The sequence below is a fragment of the Arachis hypogaea genome, chromosome 19 (genome assembly GCF_003086295.3).
Source record: "Arachis hypogaea cultivar Tifrunner chromosome 19, arahy.Tifrunner.gnm2.J5K5, whole genome shotgun sequence".
Classification (NCBI taxonomy): domain Eukaryota; kingdom Viridiplantae; phylum Streptophyta; class Magnoliopsida; order Fabales; family Fabaceae; genus Arachis; species Arachis hypogaea.
In genome coordinates this window covers 152,432,089-152,454,494 of record NC_092054.1, presented here as the reverse complement: position 1 = coordinate 152,454,494, position 22,406 = coordinate 152,432,089, and the positions used below count along the sequence as shown (strand labels likewise).

The window sequence follows — 22,406 nt, the reverse complement described above, 5'->3', positions numbered from 1 at the left end:
TCCTTACCTTTCATCTGCCACCACCTCGTCTTTGGGTTCTTCGTATGATGTCTTTACCTCAACTTTTGCTCAACGCGAAAATCTATGACGAGCATCGTATGTTGTGTTGTCAAACTCTCCCCTGAGATAATTTTACAATTAATGCAAAATTTTCGGTCGACTCTCATCAACAAGAAGAAGTCGATTTGAGAGCTTGTCATGCCACTCTTATAGGTTATAAGATGTTCGTCTATCTTTTTAAAACATGTACTTGCGATGAGAAGGTCAAAGGTTGAGGAAAAGTCTAAAATAGTTTTACCTTCGGTATTGATCACCCGGAAACCATGGTCTCCGTGAATACTTCCATACTCAGTCACTTCTCTTCCAACATGACCATTTAAATCTCCTCCTAAGAAAATCTTATCTCCCGAAGGTATGTCTTGGACCAAACTCTCTAGATCCTTCCAAAACCTTATCTTGTGTTGTTCGTTCGAACCCACTTGCGGTGCATAGGCACTAATCACATGAAGAGCACCTCCCTCCACCACAAGTTTGATAGAGATGATCCGATCTCCCACCCTCTTGACATCCACTACGTCCTTCTTCCACTGCTTATCCACAATAATACCAACCTCATTCCTATTCTTCACATTTCCTGTATACCAAAGTTTGAAACCGGAAGTATCTAACTCCCTAGCCCTCGTACCAACCCATTTTTTTTCTTGTAGGCACATAATGTTAATCTTCTTCCTTGTCATGGTGTCCACCACCTCCATGAATTTTCCTATTAGAGTGCCTATGTTCCATGTCGCAAATCTCAACCTTTTGTCGCTCCGACTTTTACCTTTTACTTTGTGAACTAACTTATTTACTCTCGTTCGTTTATAAAAACGCGGGAACCCTTGCTCATTTAACATTACATCCGGACACCGATGCAGTGGCTCTTGCTCATTTGACACCGTACTCGAGCCATACAGCGCGTTGCTTCTGGGCAACGACCTAGATTTAGTGTAATAATGTCTTTAATTCATGTCATGGAGATTCGACTATGTTTTTATGTTGGTTGTCGAAAACCTAACACAACCCTCCTCCTTTATCCGGACTTGGGACCGGCTATGTACCGCAAGTGTAACATAGGCGGAGTTTCTCTAATCATTTTTATAATTTGTAAAGAAGTTATGCCATAGTTAATTAATTAGGTTAACAAAATTTAGATTAGATTAAAAAAAAAGTTATACCATAGTTAAAAATCATTAGAAAAGCTTTATTTTATATTTTATTATCTTTTCAAAAAATTTAAGAAAGTAAAAGAGAAAAAATTTCAAAAATTTTAAATTTTACGTGTCTCTTGGATTTTTTTATTTATTCTTTATTTTTTGAGATTTTTTTATATTTTGTGATTGAAATTGATTAATAAATATATAATTTGAGTTTATTGGTGAATTTTTTAGAATTTTGTATCCCAATTTTATAAATTTATGTTCAGTAATTATGAAAGATTTTTCTAAGTTTCTCTCTAAAACAAATATCGCTCGATAAACAGAGAGAGAGAGGGAACACAACTAGCTAGTCATACGTTTGTTTGATTGATAAGTTTTTTAGAAAAATACTTCTATTTCCCATTATATTTGATAAATTTAAAAAATATGTGGTTAGTTTGTAATTATAAAAAGTTAAAAAATATATTTTTCAAAGATGAGTTGTAGACACCGGACAAGCACTAGAACTCCTCGGCCTTCTATTGACTTAATTATACTATTCTTACATAAAAATTAGTTATCAATATAAAATATATATTAAAATATATATATTAAAAATAAATTAAATTATACATATAATTATATATAAATATATAAATATAAATTAATTTTAATATTAAATAATATTTTTGATTGACAAGTCAGCAATGGAATTTGGTTGTGACTGCAGCATCAAGATTTACACATTCCAATTCCAAAGAACAGCTCATTAATCTTCAGAAAAACGTTCCCATCATCGAGACACACTTACTTTCACATAGCACAGTCCATAAACCACACTCCCACACCAGTATACTTATCTCGATAATAACAGATTAACAGAGTGCTTAATTCATTTTAATGTTCAATTAATATTTTTGTTTTGTTGTGTAAAACTAAAAATAGCTAATTTTTTGCAATAATTGAAAATTTAATTATTTAATAAGTCATGAATCGATATGTACTCTACTTTTTTTTTAATAATAAAAAATGTATGTAAGTTCTGAAATTTCATGTTATTTTATTTAATTACTTCTATTATGGAATTTAAAATAATAGTAGAAGTTAGAAGATAAAGAGAGCAAATAATTGTTTTTTGTATTTTTGTTAATTGAGGACTTTTTTTATTTGGACTATAATAAAATATTTGGTCATAGAAAACAGTTACCTTATTAAGCTTTTTTATAGAAAAATTCTATAGTATCTTTTAAATTTTTATCTAACTTAAATATGACTAATTTTTTATCCTAATATATTCCGACAAATTTAAACTAATTTTTTATTATTTCTCTAGCGTTATTGATTGACGAATAACATGGAGCATATAATCTAATTCATTTCCACAAACAATATAGAATTATAGATAACATTCAAAGCCATAATATGCCTTTTAACTGACATATATCATTTGTGAAGAAGACCTCATTTGCCACTAAGTCACAAACCATGAAAAAGTACAGTGTCTTTCTGGTGGTTCCTCTTCCAAGATCCAAAATTTCTTAAATAGCATAGTATTCTTATTCTCCACTTTGCTCAAATATATCTATGCATGCAGCTAACTTCAAAGAAAACAAACCACCAACGAAATGCATCATTTTTTTCATAATTTATTGTTAGCATTTAAAATAATGAAAGTTGAAAAAGAGAACACAAAAAAAAAATTATCTTTTAATATATAAAAAAATATACAATTAAAATATAGAAATTATTTTAGATATAAAAAAGAATGATATTTTGTTTAAATATAAGTGTTTGGGGTGTTTTATAGAGTCGTAAAGATGTCAAAAAAGTAGTCCAACACACAGATTATGTGTTGCTCAACATACACACAGGTAATGTGTTGACGTGTCAGCCATGTTCCTGCCACGTATGCAACACATTATCTACATGTTAAACGGATGTATGCCACGTGGCAATATGTTACCTGTCTGTAACGTCCACCCACCCATATATACAAAATAAATATCAATTTTCAAGTAAACATACTTTTAAAATCCATATTAAAATTCTTTAGCCATTAAAATATACTAACATGCAAATACCTTTTTTTTCGTTGCTCTAAATCAACAAACTCCTTTTTCCTATCCTAAAAAGTTAACTTTATTTTCAATAAAAATGTTATTTGTACACCAAAATTAAAATTAATTATAAAAATTAACTATCAATATATTTGTATATAAATATATATGATTTAATTTATTTTTAATATATATTATATTTCAACATATATTTTATATCAGTGACTAATTTTAATGATTAATTTTAGTACACACTTAACATAATTCATTTTCAATATATCAGATTCAATCCTAACCTTTTAAATAAAGTAGTAATTTTGTGACGTTTGTTTGTCTTATAAAATCATGCAAATTGTGTATTTAACACCTTTTTTTCAAGTTATTAACGCTAGGTATTATATTTTACTATTATTGTTTAATTATTAAGGGTTTGTTATTCTTATTTACTTGGAACTATATGTGTTGATCTTGAATATTGTTAGAGATTAATTCAAGGGTTTACAAGAATATTTTTTTTTTAAGTTGAAAAGGAAGGATGAGATTATTAAAGTGAGCAAAGGGTCATTTTGTCTCCCCAAAGAAGATAGGGTCAATTTTAAAATTTAATATTTCGGATACTTGTTAATTATTTATAAATATTTTCATTTTGAGAAAAAAAAAAAAAAGCAGCAGCAATGCATTTGCAATTGCATGTATGAACTATTCACCGTTTTTATGCAACAATTGACTGCTTCAAAAAGTTTTAGGGGATGTTGGTTTCATCAAAATTTTGAATGAACAAATAAACATTACATATCCCAAAATAAGTTGAGCATTGAACAAATAGACAACAAGAATACGATAAAGGATAAATAAAAAAGAAGGACAAAGGCTTGTAATAGAAATAAAAAAAAAAACGCAAAAAGGCAAGTAGTTAGTAACGAAAATATTTATATATCTATATCTATAATTCTTATCATTTATGCCCGAAAAGGTAGATTCAAATTTATTGTGATGGTGCCTGCAGTGTAGTGTCGGTGACGATGATAATGGGTAATGTACTTGGGGTCCAAATGAACCAGACCACACGGCCACTATTTTTTTTTTATATTTATTTTATATTAAGTTAGTATTTTTTTATTTATATTATAAGATACTAATTTTTGCTGATCATAAAGGATAGTAAAAGGCTAAACTTTTAGATTCGAAAAATATAACAAAATGGTACATCATTTTGTTAAGAAATTGATTTTTTATCAATTTTTTTTTCGCCGAAGGTAGTAGGTGCATTTCATTCAATCAGAAAAAAAAGAAATACAAGTGTCCAAAACACAGACAGACCAGGGTAAAAAGAGGGATTTCACTCCCAAAGTACAAGTTAAATCTCGAAAGAAGAAAGTAAAAATTATTAAACTAATTTAATATTTTTTCTTTTTTTTTTATGTATTTTTAATTAAATTTTATTATTAGTCTTATAACATCAGTGATGAAAAAATACTAATTTTTACTCAAAAAATTTAATTTTTAATTTTTATGAATAAAACTATATGAATATAGGCTTTTTGACCGTGTTTAAAAGAGAGATAGAGACTGAAAGATAAATAAAATTGAGAGACAGAAAAGGTAAAGACTAAAATAAAATTTAATATTATATTTAGTGTAAAGTGAGAGATAAAAATTAAAATAAAAATAAAATTTTAATTTAATTTATACTAAAAATAAAATTAAAATTAATTAATTAAAATAAATATTTTAAATATAAAATATTATTAAAATTTTAGTTTATATTCTCAAAAAAATCTGTCTCTTATATTTTTACTTTTTAAAAATATTAAAATACTAAAATTTTAAAAATAAAAACTAAAAATTTTAATATTATATTTAAACTAACAAATATAACACTAAATTTTAATTTTTTTAATTTTAATATTAATTTCAGTATCTCAAAATAAATACTAACTGATTTTGGCCAGCGTAAAATACCAATTACCAATAAGAAAGTAGGAAACATTTGCAAATGATAAGCTCAAGTTGCGATAATCTAATTTTAATTAGACCGAAAAAGATAAAATAAAAGGAAAAAATTATGACAATAATGGAGAAAAGCAGAGCGTACTGTGGTCAAAACACTGAAATGAAATGTCGATGATGGTGTGACCTAAGACTAATAAGAGCGACCGTAAAAGGAAGCAAGCAAGGAGAAAAAAAAAAGGAGGAAGCAAAATAAGCGCAACTTTTGAGCTTTTCGAACTCTGTGTCAAGCAATCCACGCTGCACATGTAATTATAACGTGACGCCATTTTCGCTCTCTCATCCCCGCTTAGTGTGCATGTGCTTGTGCTCCTCTCTCTCTCTCTCTCTTTCTCTCTCCCTCACTCAAGTTGAAGATCTTCTTCTTCTTCTTCCTCTTCGGACGCAGATTTACCGGTTAGCCGAACATTTGGATCCAATCCACAAATGAAGGGTGGCAAAGCTGCTAACCCGCTCATCACATTCGAACATAAGAGGTAGTAATTATACGCTCCGCGCGTTTCTCAGATCCGTTGAATCCTTACTTCATCATTGCCTTAGAATCGTGTTTTCATTCTTATCTTTTTCGTTTTAGTTTACTATTATTTTTATTTTTTTTTTATTATTATTCAGTTATCCTACAATTCGGTTGGAGTTGGACCACAGTTGGTTTTCTTTTAAAAAATTCTGTTGCTCAACTTAGCTATGCAACTTTTCATTTTCCATTTTCCATTTTCCATTTCGGTCTTTATTTCATTTCACTTTAAGGAAATGAAAATAAAATTACTGGACTGCGAAGACCGATCTCACTGCAAAGCTAAGTGTGTCGTTATTTTCTTCCTTTTATTCCTTTTGGATGAAAAATTGGGGTTTGCAATGAGGCAATGCCGAGTGTTGTGGGGAATGAGTTGTGAGCTTTGTGCGAAATGTGTTGTTACCATTCTGGGGATGATTGCTGGTACATTCACTTCGCTATTGTTTGAAATACTTCTTACTTTACTATTCTCTTGGATCATTGTTTAGCTTTGGGTTATTGGAATTTAATGCATATAATTCGTGTGATCAGGGATGCGTATGGGTTCACCGTGCGGCCTCAGCACCTGCACAGATATCGAGAATATGCTAACATATACAAGGTAGTATTGCCACTTTTTTAAGTTTTGATGTCAACAACTACTATTTTAAGGAAGAATTAGGGGAAATTTTACCTCATGGCGTGTTTAAAATCCTCCCGAACAAATTTTAGATATAGGCATTATGTGTTGGTATTCACACAATAATTCCGCAATTTCAGTGTTATTCTAAGCATCAACCGTCTTGATTGTGATTTCAGGAGGAAGAAGAGGAAAGGTCAGATCGGTGGAACTCATTTCTAGAACGGCAGGCCGAGTCTTCTGACTTGACCAAGGAAGGATTGGCTGCGGATGAAGATGGAGCTTTGGGGGCTAAAGCCACAGAGAAAGAATCTGATGTTAGCTCAGAGAAAGATGGTGATGGAAATGAGTCGAGCACCCAAAAGCCTGGTTCTGATGATGCAGCTGAAAATGGTAGTCAAAAAGAGGGCTTACCAGAATGTGAATCCACAAAAGTTCATAAAGTTCAATTATGGACAGAGATAAGACCATCTCTTCGCACTATTGAAGATATGATGAGGATCCGTGTGAAGAAGAAAACCGTGCCAATAAAAGATGAAAGAAACAAGAAAGGTTTGCCAAAAGATGAATCGCAATCTCACACTGACGATTCTAAGTCCGCAAAGGGAGCATGTGAGGAAGACTCTGATGAGGAGTTCTATGATGTTGAGAGGTCTGACCCTAGTTCAGATGCCCCTCCTGTTGATGGCACAACAAGTGCCCCATCTAATGGTATTGCTGCTGATGCAGCATCACTAGAGGCTCCATGGAAAGAAGAGTTGGAAGTTCTTGTTCGTGGGGGAGTGCCAATGGCTCTGAGGGGAGAGGTAGAAACTACATTCTTTGATAGTTGTGAGTTATAAGGTTAATCTCTATTTGGTTAGTTACCCTTTAGTTTGTTCATGTGGTTTAGCTTTGGCAAGCTTTTGTGGGTGCGAAAGCAAGGCGGGTAGAAAAGTATTATCAGCATTTGCTGGCTCTAGAGAATGACTCTGAAAGTAAAACTGATCAGCAAAGCATTCAGTCAGCTGAGGATAATGGGAACACTAGTGCTGATTGCATACGCGTGCCAGAAAAATGGAAAGGACAGATTGAGAAGGTCTTTGCCTGTGATATTGCACCCTTGGTGCTCCTAATGCTGCAACAGCATTGCCGGAAAATATATTTCTTTAGTAAAAGTCCACTGTTGTTTTTGCAGGATCTGCCTCGGACCTTTCCTGGCCATCCTGCCCTTGATGAGGACGGTAGAAATGCTTTGAGGCGATTACTTACTGCATATGCTCGACATAATCCTTCAGTTGGTTATTGTCAGGTTGATTTTTTTTTCATTGTGGTTCTGATGGATTGTTTAAAATCCTATCTCTCAAGTAATCTAGTGAGATGTCTAAAAATGTATACATTAAACAACCCATTCATGTAGTGTATAAAGATAACGGCAACGGATCATGTATCTCACATGTGCTCTCACTAAGCATTGTGTGTGGTTTATTAATTAATTTATTATAAGAAGATCCCAATACCTCAGTACTGTGCTTCATATTTTGATTTGCGGCTCACTAATATGTATGATCTGACCTATAACATGGACAGTGAATCCGCTACACTTCAATCGATGTCTATTCCCAGTTACACACACATGGCCTGTGTTTTCATGACATAATTTATTTTGCAGGCCATGAATTTTTTTGCGGGATTATTGCTGCTATTGATGCCTGAAGAAAATGCCTTCTGGTAGGTTTGGAGATTACTGCTTGACTAAGTGTTGTATAGTACTTTTCAAATTATATATTTAGATGGGACATATCAACATAATTGTTTCTGTAGTTCAGAAATGCTGTCATCCTTAAGGAATGGATGCTTGGCATCTTCATGCTTATGCAGCATCTTTACATCTTTTGACTTTCATCATGTCAACTTGATAAATGTTTACTGTGATTTTTCTCAGGACCTTGATGGGCATTTTAGATGATTATTTTGATGGCTATTATTCAGAGGAAATGATAGAGTCTCAGGCATAGTTTCTAAAACTATTCTCAAGTAAATTCAGTAATTCATAAGAATAATTATTGTCGGATATTTTGAGGTTTATTCAAGTACTTTTTTTTTTCTCAACTTATCAGGTCGATCAACTTGTTTTTGAGGAGTTGGTACGGGAGAGGTTTCCGAAATTAGGTTTGTAATTTTTTTAATTCATTTTTATGTCTGTAAACTCAACAAGTGGATTTATTTAAGGTCCCCTTCTTAGTTGTTCATCTTGTGTGCACTTCTCTTGCAGTCAATCATCTGGATTATCTGGGAGTGCAAGTAGCATGGGTTACTGGACCATGGTTCCTTTCCATTTTTGTGAACATGCTTCCTTGGGAAAGTGGTCAGGTTTTATCCTTTTCTATTGAGTAGTATAGCTTAGTTTTCTTTCCATAAAGCACCCAATGTTAAATTATTTATTTGTTTCACTGTTCTTCTGATTTCTTACTATTATTTGGAATGCAGTTCTTCGAGTGTGGGACGTGCTTCTTTTTGAAGGAAACCGAGTCATGCTATTTAGAACTGCTGTTGCTTTAATGGAGCTATATGGTACTGGCTTGAAAATTTTGTTCTTTCAAGCTATGTACTGTGCATTTGGAGAAAGTAGACTATTAACTCTTAGGCAATTCATATCTACGTTAGATTTATTAATTTCTTTTTCTCTTAGGTCCGGCGTTGGTAACAACTAAGGATGCTGGAGATGCAGTCACCTTACTCCAGTCATTGGCTGGCTCCACATTTGATAGCAGCCAGCTTGTATTGACAGCTTGTATGGGTTTCCAAAGTATAAATGAAGCAAGATTGCAAGAGCTGAGGAATAAACATCGGCCATCGGTAATAGCTGCTATTGAAGAAAGATCAAAAGGGCTTAAAGCTTGGAGGGATTCACATGGTTTGGCATCAAAACTATTTAGCTTTAAACATGATCCTAAATCACAGCAGTCAGGTGATATGCAAGTGATTGGGAGTTTGTCGCGATCAGAGTCTGGCTCAACAAATGCGGATGAGATTCTGATTAGTCTGACAGGAGAGGGTGAGATAGATTCCGTTCCAGACCTCCATGAGCAGGTTGCTTTTGTCTTTCTGTTATCTTCCCCCTTTCTTCATCCTAATGGTGCATTATTGTTGTTATCTTCTACATTGCTCATTACATTGTGAACTCGTTCAGGTTGCCTATCTGAAGGTTGAACTATGCAGAATACTAGAGGAGAAAAGATCAGCTATTATTCGGTACTAAAAAAGTCAAAATTGATATTGACTAGTCTGTGGGAGAAATTAAAATATGAAATTTTATACTTAAACGCTACTTACTGTGTGTGACTTTCATACCGAAAGTTTGAAGCATTGCATGGTTATTAGGGTTCTTTTTTATTTCGGAATTTTTATTGGAAATGGATGATCCTACTATTATTCATTAACTACTTGAGTAATCAAACCACTTGATTAATGATTAACAAATTAATAAAAGGGTCAACCACAAAATGGTTTGATAGTTTCTTCTTTATAAATAAGATTATCCACTATTCCTTGCTATCATACCTACCCCAGCCAGTTTTTCTCCTTAAATTACTTCAGGTTTCTTAACTTCTTACAGAAAGTTATGGAATTCACCCTTTTCATTCAGCATTAGTGACGTTTGTTTTATTCTTTTCAACAGAGCAGAGGAGCTTGAAATAGCACTAATGGAGATGGTCAAGCAGGATAACAGGCGGCAACTAAGTGCCAAGGTAAGTCATGACCCATGAGGCCATATGAATTTGCTTCTTAGATAAACTATATGTTGTTTGCATGGTATACATTCTATATCCCTAGGTTGGCACATCTTACTGTGGTGTTTTTAAATTATTATTGTATTTTAGTTTACTTTTATTTCTATAAGCACCCGCATTGCATGTTCTTGCGAAAAAAAAAGGGTTAGAACATGTAGATAGTTCTAGCTGCCAATCACAACTTTTTAATGAGCGAGTGATAGCAGGTCTTTTACTGCAAACTAGAAATACTTGTGCCTCAAGCAATCGCTAATTATCTTACATTGTTCTGACTGAGTATTGAAACTGCTAATAAAAAGGAAAATTAAAATGTAAAGAAAATAGAAGGAAAGAGGCATAAAATTAGGCTTGCATGTCCCTGTTGAACCTAATGTTACTTCCACCTCAAGTTAGTTGCGTTACCAATGGTCACTATTCTCCACCTTGTAAAGCACATAGAAATGTACAGGGCTTGAATTTAAATATGTTTTTTCTCATTAGTACCTATAGGGGTGCGTTTGGTTCTGACTTTTTTACTGAAAATAACTTTTCACATATTTGTATAAATATTTGAAAGTAAAATTTGGGCTCATAAATTAAAATGGGGGTAAAGTATGTCTTTTGTCCCTAATGTTTGTGATTTTCTTCAAAAATACCCCTAACGTTTAATTGTATTCAATTTTGTCCCTAACGTTTTCGGTTTATATTAGAATTACCCTTGATGTTAATTCCATCTAAAATGTTGGGGACAAAATAAAAAACGTTTAGGGATAGTTTTGAAACAAATCGGAAACGTTAAAGACAAAATTGAATAAATAGTAAACGTTAGGGGTATTTTTATAAAAAATTGCAAACTTTAGGGACAAAAAGTATACTTTACCCATTAAAATGAGGTTACAAGTTTTCTTCCCTTTCAGTTTTTCACCATATTTCCTAGTTCTTTTGGGAAGTTCATGTATGCAGCTCATAATATCTCCAGGTTGAGCAATTGGAGCAAGAGGTTGCTGAGCTTCGGCAGGCACTTTCTGATAAACAAGAACAGGAAACTGCAATGCTTGAGGTCTCATTTTGACCTTATTTTTTCATTACTTTCCGGGGAAAATAGGACTTCTCTTCTCATTAAGATTTATTGCTGATAGGTCTTGATGCGGGTGGAGCAAGAGCAAAAGGTGACGGAGGATGCTCGCAGGTTTGCGGAGCAAGATGCCGCAGCACAAAGATATGCTGTCCAAGTGCTTCAGGTTACCTTTTTTCCCATTGGTCCTTTCTTGTCCATATATTTCATTGTTGTCTTTGACAAAGAAGGGTTAGTAGATGGTAAATTATTCATCTTGATAACCTGTTGCTCATGTTATAGTAAAATCTGCCTTAACCAGTAGTTGGGATAATTACTTGGATTTTTTTGACGGGGCTAAATTATATTTTGATTTGGCAGTCAAAGTATGAAGAAGCAACTGCTGCACTTGGTGAAATGGAGAAGAGGGCAGTTATGGCAGAATCTATGCTTGAGGCTACATTGCAGTATCAGTCCGGTCAGGCTAAAGCACAACCATCACCACGGTGTGTTATTTAATTTACTACTGTGTGCTCACATGTTTTCTGTTTGTTTTGCTCTTCTGAACTTGGTCTTTCTTCAGAATGTTTTAGTAGACCAGGATTTCTCTGTAATGCCAAAGTTTGGAATGATGGATATTGGAAAATGAAATGAGCATGATTGCTTTATCCCTGTTTATGCATACAAATACAACCTTTTTTGGATTAGCTTTAACTTCATTCCTCCTCGCTTTATAATAGATCTTTGCAACCAGAATCTCCTGCATCAAGAAACAATCAGGAGCCTACAATCGACATCCCACCTAGGAGGGTTAGTTTGCTTTCTCGATGGCGTGATCGAAACAAGGTTAGTAACAGCCGTTGCATGAGAATTTTTATTTTATCAATGTTGTTGCCCCTGCTGGTGTCATTTGAATGGGTACTTACTTTCTTGCAGTTTATAGTTCTTTTTTTTTGTCAAGGCAGTTTATAGTTCTTAACCTGTATTCTTGCAACAGGGGAAAGAAGAGTCAGCTGATGGAAAGCCCAATGTTGAGGAGCAATGTATGGGAAACCCCAAGGTTGAGGAGCAAAGTATGGGAAAGCCCAAGGTGGAGGAACAGAGTAAGGAACAGCCCATTGTGGAGGAACAGAGTATGGGAAAGCCCACTGTTGAGGAACAAAGTGCAGTGAACCACCAAGAAGGAAATGGCCTTAAAGTAGAGGATGAGATTAGGAAAGAAGATAATGCCTAGATGGAATCATTCCTTCACAAGACGGTTTGAGGAGCACCTATTTAGTTCCTTCTTCCTGATCTGTAATTTTTGTTTAGTGTGAACGTATAAATTTTCATATTCATTAATTGTTTGTTCATGCGATAGAATAATAGCAATTCGAGAAAAAAAATGTAATGATCACGTCAATTGTAATACTTCTCGATCTCGATATTCTAATGTAGAATTAGTGTGGGTATGTCCAAAGTATAATAAATTTAGCTCTTATTACAGGGCATTCCCTCGCACAATGTCCGTCATTGGATGTGGTTTAACTAGATTCTACAACTCATAATTATGCACACCAATATCACATTATTGGCATTATCCAAACATTATCTAAACATTTCTTTAGTTCAAAATTCATTGATTTTTTTCCTTTCAAATTTAGTTCGTATTAGATCAGTTTTATCTGGTAATAGATTTTTAAATTACTTTATTTAATTCCAATATTATAACTATTAGCATATCATCTTTCAATCAACCATATAAAAATGGTAATTGACTTCAATCAAATGTTATTTTATTTTAAGTTAATCTTTTTAAATAGGTAAAAATAGTTTATTCTACTTTATAGTTTGCTAAAAAATGGTCAGAAAAATCTCTAGAGGGATAGCTGTGAATACCCCTAAAATTCAATTTCCAAGTGATAAGTAGTCCAACTATAAACTTCCCCGCAGAGGCAGAGTACTAAAAAGTAAGACCAAAAAGGCCATTTAGCAAAACAGAAAAGAAGTGGAAGCCCTTGTGTTGTATATTTGGCAGAGTTAGTTCATCCTAGATGCATCGGTACGCGTATGAACGAACAGGATTTCATTGTATCCCCGGGTGATTCTGATCTTCTCATCACTATACCTGAAAAAGAACACTCAAACCATCAGCATCCAAAATCCATCAATTTAAGTTTTGGGATTTCTGTGTTCTTACAGAAGCTCCAAGGTGAACTTGTTCTCCATCTGCATGGGATATCCAAATGGGCCACCAATTATGGCTGCATCGTCCATTGTAACATCATACATTTTGGTGCCAGTTTTCCTGTTAAATTTTGAGCAATCAAGACGTTAGAGCACATCAATGTCGCTTCCTTATCAAATGATTTTAATGAAGAACAACTTTGCTTCTAAATCTGTGGCCATCTAAATGGTCAATAAAATTCCTTAAACACTGGAAACTCACACAAAATTTCCAGTCATGGAGAACTTAAGCCCAAGCAAGATGTCAACCACAAACTTTATTCGACCATTTTTCCCGATGATCTGCAACAACCATTGTAAATGACAAACTGAAGATGTGACGCAGTATATCAATTGCGCATATAAAGTAAAATGTAATGACTGCAATCACATGAACCTGATACCTGCTTTCCCATCAGACCGTTTGCAGCATTCTCTATCCAACTATCTGTCACAGTCTGTATAGGATAAGTTGTTTAAATAACACATAACGGATTTAGCCACAGAAACATTTTTGCTTAAATTAGATTATATCGGTAGCAACAAAAAGAAAAAGGAAAGGAAAAAAGAGCTTGAAAAGAATCAGATCATTAACAGTCTGTGGCCTGTTTGGATTTCCAAATCTACCTGTGAGTTCCATACCATCTGCCACTCTCCTTCTTCTAGTTCTGGTTCCTTTTCACCATTATTCCGAGTTAGGGAAACTAATTCCTCTATTGCCTGTTTGGAATTAAGGACGTGAAAGCAATGAGAATTGAAACATTCCAGTTAAATTTTATACACATGCACACACACTCTTAATTGACGATTACCTCTTTGACATTCCTCCCCGACGAAACCGCTGTCAGTAACCTCTGCCTAGGTTCAGTTTGCTTCTGCAACACAAATGTAGTTCCCTGCACTACAGATATGTTGCTAATAATTCTTAGAATATACAATATATTTACTTAAATAGGGATAGCTTCTGCTAGACAATGGATTTTACCCAAGGGAAGGAACAAAATACTTTTAAAAATGATGCTTATGCCTAAATCACCTTATTTCCCCTTGAGATACGAAGGTTTCCTGAATGCGACAAATAGGTGGTGTCTAACCAACCCTTTGCTTCATCTCCAAGTAGCCTAAATGGAACTGGATATGGAACTTTAAATGGCAGAAATCTAAAAGAAAATGCAGCTCTGTCAAACCTAAAAAGGATTCTTTTTCCATCTTGAATTGATGCTGCTGCCTGTGTCAGTTGAAAATAAAATCAAGCCCTTAGCTGACTAAGTCGGTTCAGGAATAAAGGGAACGAGCAATGTCACTGGTTCTTGGAAAAACCAAACAACAGAAAACACAATATATGCCTGGAAGCTAACCACGTATTCTTTATTCTCAGAAGCACTTAGATAATAAGCATTGTTACAACATTGACAACAGAATGCCAACCTTATATTCTTTTTAAGATGTGAAAAGGCAAGTTCAAATTAACACGTGTATTAAATTTATCACAACTTACAATTTAAGTTCATTTTTATTACCTCAACTTTCAGCTCACCAATGGCATCAGAAAATGACACAATATTGCACACCCGTGGATCATTTGTTTGAAGATATACCTCTTGAAATACACTAAAGAAGTCAACCCCAACAAATGTTCTCTGAAAGAGCAATATATAATGCGAGACTGAGACACACTCTTACAATCAACTAAAGCTGATTTTGAAATCATTCTGGTGTGTGAGTTGGCAAAAGATTTGCTGACAGAACAGTCAACCTTAGGGGCATGGGAATTCAATGATATTTGGCATCCAAAATGCAAATAACAATTTCGAAATCTGGTATATTTTTCGAAGACAGCAAATTGTGATTGGAGTTTGGAGAATATGTTTCAATTAGGACCATCCAAATTATTAAAAAAGAAAAGCCAAAAACGCAACCTGAATTGGCGATGCTGTTCCCGGTCTGGTAGTGAAAATTAACTGCCATCGACCCTCGATTAAGTTTGATTTTGTCTGCAGAATTAAATTTGATGTACTCTAGTAATCTATGAACTATGAAGAATTAAAAACAAACAAAATAACTAGTACTTCACGTTTGCTTGGTTCTAACTACCCAAAAAGCTTAGTTCTGAAGCAGGTTGTATGAGTTGATTAAACAAAGCTGACGGCAAATTAGATGATAACAATAATTCAAATCTGATAATCAGGATTAATCATGTATAAAAAAAGTTGGATCGAAATTGATCATGGATGGGATTCATGGATGAACAAATTTGAAGTAAAAGACGAACCGGATCAGGCACGCCACCTAAACGTTCGAGAACTTGCACAGCTCGCTCAACAGCCTGCCATGGCACACAAATAAAACCGCAATAAATTATTTTTTAAAAAAAATAAATTAATAAAGAATGCTTAGTTGAATTTTACTGTGAAACAAAGTGAAGAAACTTGAGAGAGAGACATTGAGCTGGTTCGGAGAAGAAGAACGTCCACGTCCTTGGATGCCGAGAAGAGCTTCGATGAGTGAATTCTCAGATTCTGTAAAAGAGATTTGCTCCACTGTTGAGGAGCGAAACACTAACCGATCTTTGCGGAGCTTTGGAGAAGAAGAACCAAAGCTTAAAGGAGTTGATGATGGGAACTGAAACCCTAAATTTACAGCTTTCACTGCCATTCTAATTCGCAACTAACTGCTTCCAAGTTCCAACGAGAAAAAGCTTCAGTTCGCTTTCTGTTGTGTGTGGCGGATAATAATTGTTGGCGCCAAGATGAAATTGTACACGTGGCACTTCACCAACAAATGTTAAGATATTACGTTTATCGCTTTCAAATTTCAGTGTTCACACATCAGGTTACGTTTAGTCTTTACTACGCCACTCATCGTTGCAAATATCGCTTTGAAAATGAAAATTTGGATAGTTCGCTCTACTTGTTTCTTAGCGTTTCGTATGAATATGAATACAGATATATTTTTTTAATTTTTGGTCGGGGAAAACTTATATAATTGAACCCGTTTGTTTGCTGCCTTATTTAAGGCACACTCCATGTAGATGTATGAAATATTGAAATGTATTATTTCATTTATTTGTGAATTGAGAAATTACATTGTCCATTGCGATTTGCAATTTACAAATACAATAAGATTATTACAAATGGGCTTCCAACCAAAGATCCACAGGGCAGAGAAGCCTAAAATGGAATAAGCCTGATTCACAAGGTTGCATTATGACATGATTGTGAGAGTTCACATTGAACTTATTAGCGAAAAAATCAAATCAAATCACCGATTGGAATTGCACAGAACCAATAACAGTGCATGTCAGCATAGATGAAGCAGTTGTAGCAGGCTGGTTGTGGAGTCTGACTCTGCTGCTGCTATCAGCTTCATTAACCATGGTTGTTCCCCAGCTCATTCATGTGCACCCCTGATTCAAGACATCCGTAACCTGGCGACACGTTTTCAGCATATTACTTGGAGTCATGCCCTTCGTGAAGCAAATACAGTGGCGGATCTCCTTGCCAAAAAGGGCCAAGACCTGGAGCTTGGTCTACACCCCTTTGATAAGGCCACTCCAGACATTAGTTATGCACTACTTGGTGACAGTTTAGGGACCCTTAGAATTAGAGGGTCTTAGGTCCTTTGCTTTTTTTCTTTCCTGTTTGGCTGTTTTGCTGTGTTCTCTTTCCTCTCCTTTTGCTGGGGTGTTTTAACCCCCCCTAGATCACCAAAAAAAAAAAGTTGTAGCAGGCGGCAATGCCTTCGTAGTTGTTGCTGTCGCTATTTGACTAATACATAGCAAGAACAGTAGAGCTGCGAAGACATGGGAAAAGAAGGGGTAAAAAATAAATTCCATAATTTGGTAAACCACACAAAATGCACTCAATAATTTTATTGCTAATAAAAATATATTCGAATTTTATTATTGACAAAAATATTTTGAAATAATTTTAAAATGTGACAAAAATATCCAATATTAAATATGTATTTTCAGAAAATGTTTTAGAGATTGAATTTTGATGCAGTTTTTTGCAAACATGATTATCCTTAAAATTTGATGATTTTTTCGTTAAGTATATATATTTTTTGTGATTTTTTTGTCAACAACCAATAATATTTTTAAAAAATCACAAAAATATATATACTTAGCGAAAAATCACTAAATTTTAAGAATAATAATACCTTATTTTTCTAATTATGCTTGCAAAAAATCGCATTAAAATTCAATTTCTAAATCATTTTTTTGAGAAATACATATTTAATGTTGGATATTTTTGTCGCGTTTTAAATTATTTGAGGGTATTTTTGTCGATAACAAAATTTGGGTGTATTTTTGTTTATTCTACTATATTTTTGGTAGTTTACCCTTCCATAATTTTATCAAATTTGTAATTAAATTTTTATATTTTTTATATTATTTTTAATTTTGTAATTAAATTCTTTTCATGTCAAAATTGTTGAAATTAACATCATACTATTTTCAAACATAACAATGTATAGTCAAACCAAATTGGGTTGGTCTAGTAGTTAGCCAACGATAAACCCTTAAATGGAGTTCCAACTTATAAAGAAATACAAAACACATGGACTTCCAACTTGCATCGTACTTAAGCTTTTGAAATTCAATGAGAAATGGAAAAACAAGACATTAGAGATAAGTTACCAGCAAACATTACTTCCATTTTTCTCCTCTATAGCAGCAGATCAATATATAACCCTTGCAGCCTGCATCCAACATTCCAGCCCCATGAGAAGGAATATCATCAAGATAGCATTTGGCAGTTCAGAATGTGATCTGGTACCCCTATTGTAAGATCTGCCATAAACATCTTCTATCAAAATTGGAGCTAAAAGCCACCTTCCAATCAAAGAGCAATCATAAGACCTATTGTCACATCAAACTCAATAATGAATTATGAAAGCGCTCGTATTTACTCCATAGTCCATACTGATGATAAGGCAATCATTCACTTGCATGCGTAACAAAAAACAAAACCATGGCAGAACCAGAATCAAAATAAAAATCCAAGCTAGCAGAGACATGCACTAAAATATTTGTGAAGATTTTGTGAATGAAGGTGGTATTATTAACCGAGATGTACGAACAGAAAGCTTTTATTCATTGATATAATTAATAGAAGTGACTCAATATAAGGAAATTCATTCAGCATTGTAAGGTAATCACGTGTTAATAACTGTCAGAGGAGTTGTCAAATAAAGATTCAGAAAGATATTAAAAGTTTCATTGTACTAAGCGAATACATTAAAATTGCGATTTCATATAAAAAAGGAGTGCAACCCAAAAGGAAGGATAGGGAATCCTCTTGGCAGAAGAACAAAACATGATAACCAAGATAATTCAAAAATCTATTACACGGAATTAGCAGAAAATATCAAAGTACAAGATATTCATTATTTTTCCAGATTAATTCACAGATTCATTACAGGCTAACCAGAGGAACACTAATGCTTACAGGTTAATCCCCTACACATAAATGAACCTGCAAACTAACTACTATTTTCAACAACCTAGACACTCAAGCCCTGTAACAGACAAAAACGAGAAATGTTAAAAAGGGAGACAAAATAAAAGTGAACTATAAACCTAGAAGGCTACAATTTTTGTACGCATTAAAAAGCAGTAGAATCCGTTTCACTCTACACTTCCCCCATCGCCTATTGAGAGGAGCAACTGAAGCTACAAGGTGGGATAGATAATTATAATCTCTTAACAATCTAATAGCTTATCCCAACTACCTGCAAACTACCAAATCCTAGCAATCATCCTTCTCATGAAGGACTGCATCCTTTACACAATCATTTGTAGCTTCGAGAGCTTTTGATTCATCATTTCTGTCCAGCATTTCAGATTCAATACCCTCTTTGTTATCAATACAATCATCATCTTTTGCAAGAACTTTATCCGGTAAACACCGAGGCGTTGCTTCTTCATCCTTTTCCTCCTTCACTTCACTAAACCCTATTTCATCCCTCATCTCATTATCCTTGATCTCATCCTTCTTTTCATCATCCTTTTGTACACCAGTTTCCTCCTTCAATTCATTAAACTCAATCACATCCCTCATTTCATCAACACCTTTGATCTGATTCTTCTTTGCAACCGCCTCATCTGGAACAGATTCTTCCATACAAACATCACCTCTGCCTTCAGTCTCTGCTACTCCGACATTGTCTAACTTAGCACCAACCTCGAAGTTCATATTTCTCCCACTTACCAGCATCGAGTCAACCATCTCTGCATTGTTATCAATTCCCAAAACTGGAACATCTGATCCACCTTCACTTTCATTGTCAGACCCATTCTCCACCACTTCCTCATTAACATCTTCCACAACTTGGTTCTGCCTCTCAAGAAACAGTAACCTCCTTCGCAAATCACCTAACTCTCTCTCCATCAGGAATAGACGCTCCTTCAATGTCAAATTCTCCTCCTCCAATTGTGCTATATGGGAATCCTGATCATCTACCCTATTCTCTAATACATTGTTATACTCACCTCCATAATTTGGGTATATCATTTCAAACCGGCTCAAATCATGGTCCAGCCTTCTTTCCACCTCCACGTGTTCCTCCACATCACTCTCACTCGACCCACCGCCTCCATCCTCCTCGTCCTCATCATCATGAACATCAGCCTCGTGCCCCGGAGAACGAAGCCTAATCAAACCCTTCATCGACCCGTATCCATCAACACCCCACTCCTCCTTCGCCATATCCCCTAACACCTCCCTCGACGGAGACAGTATAGGTGTGGGAAGCACTGCAGGGGTCACCGGGCAAGGTGACACAAGCGATGCAATGCCACCGGACTTCTTCGCACGAATAATAAACGATGTCGTATTCCTAGGCGCATAAGGAGCAAACCTATTATTAAACTTCTTCTTGGGATAGAACTTACGTGCTTTTAGACGGTTTTGCGATTGCAACTCGTGCAGAGTAGGTGGTTGGTAAACGGCGCCGGTGTTCGGAACACTAACGGATGAGCTTGGAATGGGTTTTTCCATTCTCCTGAGGTCCTTGCGCTTGTCGGTGGGGACCTTCTTCCCCTTCCAGTTACTTCGACCAGGCTTGGGAGCAGAGAAATTTGGTTTCATAGGGTTCTGAAACTTCATGTTAGGGTCAAGAGGAGGCTGCTGAGACCAGACCTTGTATCCCCTGTTCATCATCATAGGAGGCTGAGTCTGGTTCATCATCATCTGAGATGGCTTCATCGGAGGCTGCTGAGGTTTCTGATTCATGGCTTGACTGTGAGAGAGCAATTGAGGCTGGGACTGACCTATGATCTGAGACTTGTTAATTACCTGAGGCTGGCTCATCATCGGAACCTGATTCATCATCTGAGGCTGGCTCATCTGGTTCAAATTCATCATCATCTGAGATTGATCGTTCATCGTCGTCGTTGTCACGATTTTCCTAAACAAAACCCTAAGACTAATAACAGTTAGGGCTATTACTCCTTTTCTTTTACAATTTCAAACCGCGTGGTTAAAGATCAAGATATTATCGCCGATCGGAAAAAAGGATCGGCGGAAAACGTGAGATCGAAACCCTAAATCCTCTTCTTCTCGGATTCGGAACCAAGAAGATTGGGGATTTGATCCTGCAAGATTCAACCTACGGCCGAAATCGTTTTCCTCCTTCGATATTCCGCTCAATCTGAAAACCGATTCTGAATTTCTAGTTTTATTTATCTTTTTCTCTCTAGAGAATTCTGTTTATCTGAGGATTTTTGCTTCTCTGAGGTGCCCGTTGGAACCAAGAGGGCTTATATAATGGATAAGGAATAACTTTGACGGTCAGATATACATTCGGAAAATTGACGGCTTTGATTGTACATACGTGACTAACACGTGTCACTGGTTTCCGTGAAGTTCGACTCTCACGTTTCTGGATTGATAATTTGCACCCTGACCCATTTAGTTTTGGAATTTTCACCCCTGCCCCGTTAGGCCATTATGGGCCAGACAAGATGGCCTCAGTTCTCTGGGCCCATACTTAGTTGTTTATAAAAATATTTTAGGCGCGTAATGAGACTCATAATAATTCATAACGAAGGAAAATAGAATAAAGACTCTTAGTTATGGAGAACTTTTCCATAAAACAACTAAATAGAATAAAGACTTGAGATAAAAATTAGTTTTCAATATTTCAAAGTGTTACAACAAAAAAAAAAACTAAATATCTTTTGCAAAGTGTTTTTTTTTATTGTAATATGCTATTGTAGGAGAAAATTTGATGAAAACTTTCTAAATTAAAAAATGAGTAAAGGATATTTTCGTCCCTGACCTTTTTTTCGCAGACATTTTCGTCCTCAAGAAATGAAAAATACATTAAAGTCCCTGATCCCTGAAAAACGTGGACATTTATGTCATTCTGTTGAATTCAGCCGTTTGCACTGGACGGAAAAGGATGAGCTGGCAGAGGTGGCACTGAGGTGGCCGTAATAGAGACCAAGTGGCATGGAGCATTTCGTAACAAGACATATAAGTCCCTGGAGACAAAAACGACACCGTTTTTGTAACCTCCTCCAATCCTGTTTCGAATTTCTCTGCCTTTTCTTCTTCCTTCGTCCTTTTTTCCTTCCATTCTTCTTCCTTGGCCCCTGCCTCCATCACCGCTGCACAGCGGCGCCTCCGTCAGCCACCATCAACGCCAGCGACTTTCTCCTTCCTCTCTTTTCGCGTCTTCTTCCCTTTCTCACTTCCTTACTCCCATTAGGCTCTCTTTCTCTTCTCACCCTCCTTCCACCCACCGTTCGTCTGCGACAACCTTCTCGGCGACCCACTGCCGCCGCGCCACTGCCTCTCTACCGGCGCACCACCGTCGCTACTAGGGCCCAACCATCATTTCCTCTCTCTCTCTCTCTCATTATCACCCCTTTGCTTCCCAGGTCTTCTTTCTCTTTGTTTAATTCACTCTGTTATTGCAATTAGTTAATTAATATTGTTTAGTTAGTTTTGTTTAGCTAATTTCAATTTGGTTAGATTAGTTAGTTACATTAGGTTGTTAGAGAATCT

At 35.2% G+C, this 22,406-nt stretch overlaps 3 protein-coding genes across 8 annotated transcripts; 1 reads left to right on the top strand and 2 right to left on the bottom strand.

Annotated features, from left to right (window-relative positions):
• The first annotated feature begins 5,227 nt into the window (after positions 1–5,227).
• Positions 5,228–12,687, top strand: LOC112775250 (uncharacterized). 2 transcript variants are annotated; one of them, XM_025818765.3, is made up of 18 exons: positions 5,228–5,721; positions 6,291–6,360; positions 6,558–7,184; positions 7,271–7,456; positions 7,556–7,669; positions 8,030–8,088; positions 8,303–8,369; positions 8,478–8,529; positions 8,633–8,725; positions 8,848–8,931; positions 9,050–9,450; positions 9,551–9,612; positions 10,040–10,109; positions 11,110–11,190; positions 11,270–11,371; positions 11,566–11,690; positions 11,925–12,030; positions 12,182–12,687. In XM_025818765.3, the coding sequence occupies exons 1-18, from the start codon at positions 5,672–5,674 to the stop codon at positions 12,416–12,418; spliced, it is 2,586 nt and encodes an 861-aa protein (XP_025674550.1). In that variant the 5' UTR covers positions 5,228–5,671; the 3' UTR covers positions 12,419–12,687. The 2 variants fall into 2 exon arrangements, with proteins under 2 accessions (XP_025674550.1, XP_025674551.1); XM_025818766.3 differs by having other exon boundaries at positions 5,316–6,182.
• Positions 12,688–12,937: 250 nt separating this feature from the next.
• LOC112776315 (probable plastid-lipid-associated protein 12, chloroplastic) lies at positions 12,938–16,398 on the bottom strand. Of its 5 annotated transcripts, none has more exons than XR_003816018.2 (11): positions 15,832–16,340; positions 15,662–15,715; positions 15,309–15,383; positions 14,910–15,029; positions 14,426–14,617; positions 14,202–14,285; positions 14,017–14,109; positions 13,794–13,847; positions 13,613–13,718; positions 13,364–13,471; positions 12,938–13,291 (listed from the first exon to the last, which is right to left on the bottom strand). XR_003816018.2 is itself a non-coding variant. In XM_025820425.3 (11 exons), exons 1-11 carry the CDS (start codon positions 16,042–16,044, stop codon positions 13,204–13,206), a joined length of 1,161 nt encoding a protein of 386 aa, XP_025676210.1. In that variant the 5' UTR covers positions 16,045–16,398; the 3' UTR covers positions 12,938–13,203. The 5 variants fall into 5 exon arrangements, 4 of the variants coding, with proteins under 4 accessions (XP_025676210.1, XP_025676212.1, XP_025676211.1 ...); XM_025820425.3 differs by having other exon boundaries at positions 13,613–13,692; positions 15,832–16,398; XM_025820427.3 differs by lacking the exon at positions 14,426–14,617 and having other exon boundaries at positions 13,613–13,692.
• A 2,350-nt stretch (positions 16,399–18,748) lies between these two features.
• On the bottom strand, positions 18,749–21,132 carry LOC112776314 (uncharacterized). Its single transcript, XM_025820424.3, has one exon. The coding sequence runs from the start codon at positions 20,778–20,780 to the stop codon at positions 19,143–19,145; it is 1,638 nt and encodes a 545-aa protein (XP_025676209.1). The 5' UTR covers positions 20,781–21,132; the 3' UTR covers positions 18,749–19,142.
• Between the last annotated feature and the right edge of the window lie 1,274 nt (positions 21,133–22,406).